At 49.1% G+C, this 2,681-nt stretch overlaps 1 protein-coding gene across 1 annotated transcript; it reads right to left on the reverse strand.

Annotated features, from left to right (window-relative positions):
* Window positions 1-423: 423 nt before the first annotated feature.
* LOC149335995 (uncharacterized) lies at window positions 424-2,234 on the reverse strand. Its single transcript, XM_089554630.1, has one exon. It carries the CDS (start codon window positions 1,668-1,670, stop codon window positions 1,212-1,214), a length of 459 nt encoding a protein of 152 aa, XP_089410756.1. The 5' UTR covers window positions 1,671-2,234; the 3' UTR covers window positions 424-1,211.
* Between the last annotated feature and the right edge of the window lie 447 nt (window positions 2,235-2,681).

Genomic DNA, 2,681 nt, shown 5'->3' on the forward strand with positions numbered 1-2,681 from the left:
GAGAAGACAAAAGAAAAAAGGGATCAATCGTCTTTTAGGCCTTTTTCTTCGTGCATTCCTCGATAGATTCACTACAAAGATTTGCATAAGCGAACAATCATTGTGTACCATTCCTGTTCAACTCCTCTGTTTTGTGTTTCCTTTTAAATTCTTCTATTTGCTCCGCACCCGTTCTTATACAGCGCTCACAAGGACTCGGAAAGTGAACCTTTTAACATTTCTGAAGAGATGTACTGCTGTTCTAGTTTTGATTAAGCAATTCTGATTGGCTTTCTAAACATTCCCTCGTACTGTACATCTCTGCGCAAAAGTCGCAAACGGGGTAGGCAAGCCAAACAACATCCCACAGGCAATTTCGAACGCGTGAGTGGCACTTGCACTCAGCACTCTCAGTGATATGCAGCACGAACGCGGAACTGGTAGAGCATATTTTTTATTGGCAATAGACAGGACCGCCTAATGAAAAACAGCTCAACACAGTGAGGTACGAGGTCAGAAATCAGCAAGCGCTCACGATAAAATTTATGCTCGACAGTTATCGCCAAGAACATAGGAAACAACTCCTTAACAAGCGCAGCGACGAATATTGCAGTCACAACACCTTAACCAGTAGCTTTGGACAGTGTACATTCTGTGACTCTTGGATAATTGCAAAGGCACTCAGCTTGAAAAAAGAACAGGGAACGCAATATGACAAGTAATATTTGACGTCATAAGAAGTAAGCCTTTCTACTGCCAGTGCTTCATTCCTCTGACTAGTTAATAAAGGGCGCCAGACACATTCTAAGTGACGTCAAGAATATATAAAATATAATGACAACAGGCGCTATGAAGCAGTGACCTTTCGCTGGTTGTAAGCATGATCACTTTCTTAGTTATGTTGAGTCAGAAACCCAAGGCACAACTTCTAAAGAGGTTTCGCTAAGGGATCGCAAATCTTTTTATAGGGCACATGCCGCACAACTACAGCTTAACTTCATCAAACACAACATGCAGCATTAGTCAGGGCCGAGAGACTATACTGAGTTAAGTAAACAAAAGAAAGAAAAAAATGCGTCTCAGGAGCTTCCTTTTAACCTAACCGCACGATGAAGCAAGACGCAGGGCACACTAAAATAAAACTAGCACGGACTGATGCCGTTCTGCTCTCACAAAATTTTCCCGACTACATGAAGCCTGAAGTGTGGAGACACCGTACCTTCGACCGCGCTTCAGCGCGCCAGAATCACCCTAGGTTCGTCGCCGCCGCGGTTGGGGGTGTGGTTTACAATCCGGAGGGCGCCACTGTGGCCCGCCTGACCACGACTGAGCGCGCAGACACAAGACACTGTGACTTGCATGGTCTCGTTCCGAAATGATCCGTTGCTGCGACGACGGACTACCTGCAGAGACTCCTTGATCTCGTTGCAGCGGAAGTCGCCCAGCGGGCTGCACAGGAGTCCAGGACACTTGCATTTGACGGTGGGTATCCTAGTCGGAAATCTTTGTGGGTCGACGTCTACAACTCTGGTGAACGTGCAGCTCGCCCGATCACCGATGTTAACAGACTCCGGGTCCGGGATGCACTGCGCGATTGAGATCTTGAAGTGAGTGCCACTTGTACTGGAGACGAGGGCTTCATCGAGGAGAAGGCAGATGAGGACCAAGGTGGCAGCCACGGTACGCGCCATCGTTCGCACAGTGTGTTTTGAGCTTCCTTCAGTCGGTGATAAAACGCTTGGCCGAGGTGCGCGTCAAATATACGCCAGATGCCCACTAGTCATCACACAAAAAAAAAAAAACCTCTTAGAAGGCTTCCGTAGTGACTGTCTCCTGTGGAAAAACCCCCAGCTGTTTTAAAGAAACGCAGAAGAAGATACGGTAGGCAAAAGTGATGCCTACGACCGAAAGAAGCCGCTGGAATGTTCGGAGACCGAATCGACGAAACTGCCCCGTCTGCCCTTCTGGGTGCGGTATATACACCAGACTCGACTTTGAGGGCCGTGGAAAACAGATTAGGGGTATTAAACCGGTTAAAGTGGACCACCTTATACGGAGGGCATGCACAAAGCCGCCGCCTGCCTTTGAAGGGCTAGCCGATCTGCTCTACAATAGGCGTCTGGAAAAAAAAAAGAATGAGAGAGAGATTGGTGCCACGTGACCTCTCTGACGGCGCCTTCCGGCGCCTTTGCGCCCGAATAGACGGCACCCGGGGCGTTCACTTAACGCAACCTCTGCCCGATGTTATGCGCCAGACGTGCGAAAGTTGAGACGAGCTATGGGACGTACAGGACGCGATGAAGGATGGCGGAAGTTTCTCTCTCTTAGATCCCTCGCCGCCGCAGCCGAGTGGGTTTGCCGCTCACTCTTCCGTGAAGTACGTGTTGGAACTGTTGGTCGGTGAGTGCGTGCTCCGCAACAAAAAAAAACAAACAAAAAAACAAACGCACCGTGAAAAATATACACGTGCGCTGTTGCCTTTAACGGATGCGTCATCATGTTGGCACCCAGCTTCTCTCCGTAGCCCATGGCTGTTCGAAGAAACGGGTTGCGCAGGCTTATGCGACTGAAAGCGCGCAGGGCGTGCGGGGACTCGCGTACGCGCACATTTTCCGGAGAGACGATTAACATAGCACCTGCCCAATGGGCGCCTTGTTTCCACACACTTTATGTCGTTGTACTCGCAAGTCTTTTTTTATTTC

This window comes from Amblyomma mixtum, chromosome 7, assembly GCF_055824585.1.
Source record: "Amblyomma mixtum isolate Tamu chromosome 7, ASM5582458v1, whole genome shotgun sequence".
NCBI classification, from domain to species: domain Eukaryota; kingdom Metazoa; phylum Arthropoda; class Arachnida; order Ixodida; family Ixodidae; genus Amblyomma; species Amblyomma mixtum.

Coding starts and splice junctions, on each gene's coding strand:
- LOC149335995 (XM_089554630.1), bottom strand. CDS start 1,670: ATGGCGCGTACCGTGGCTGCCACCTTGGTCCTCATCTGCCTTCTCCTC.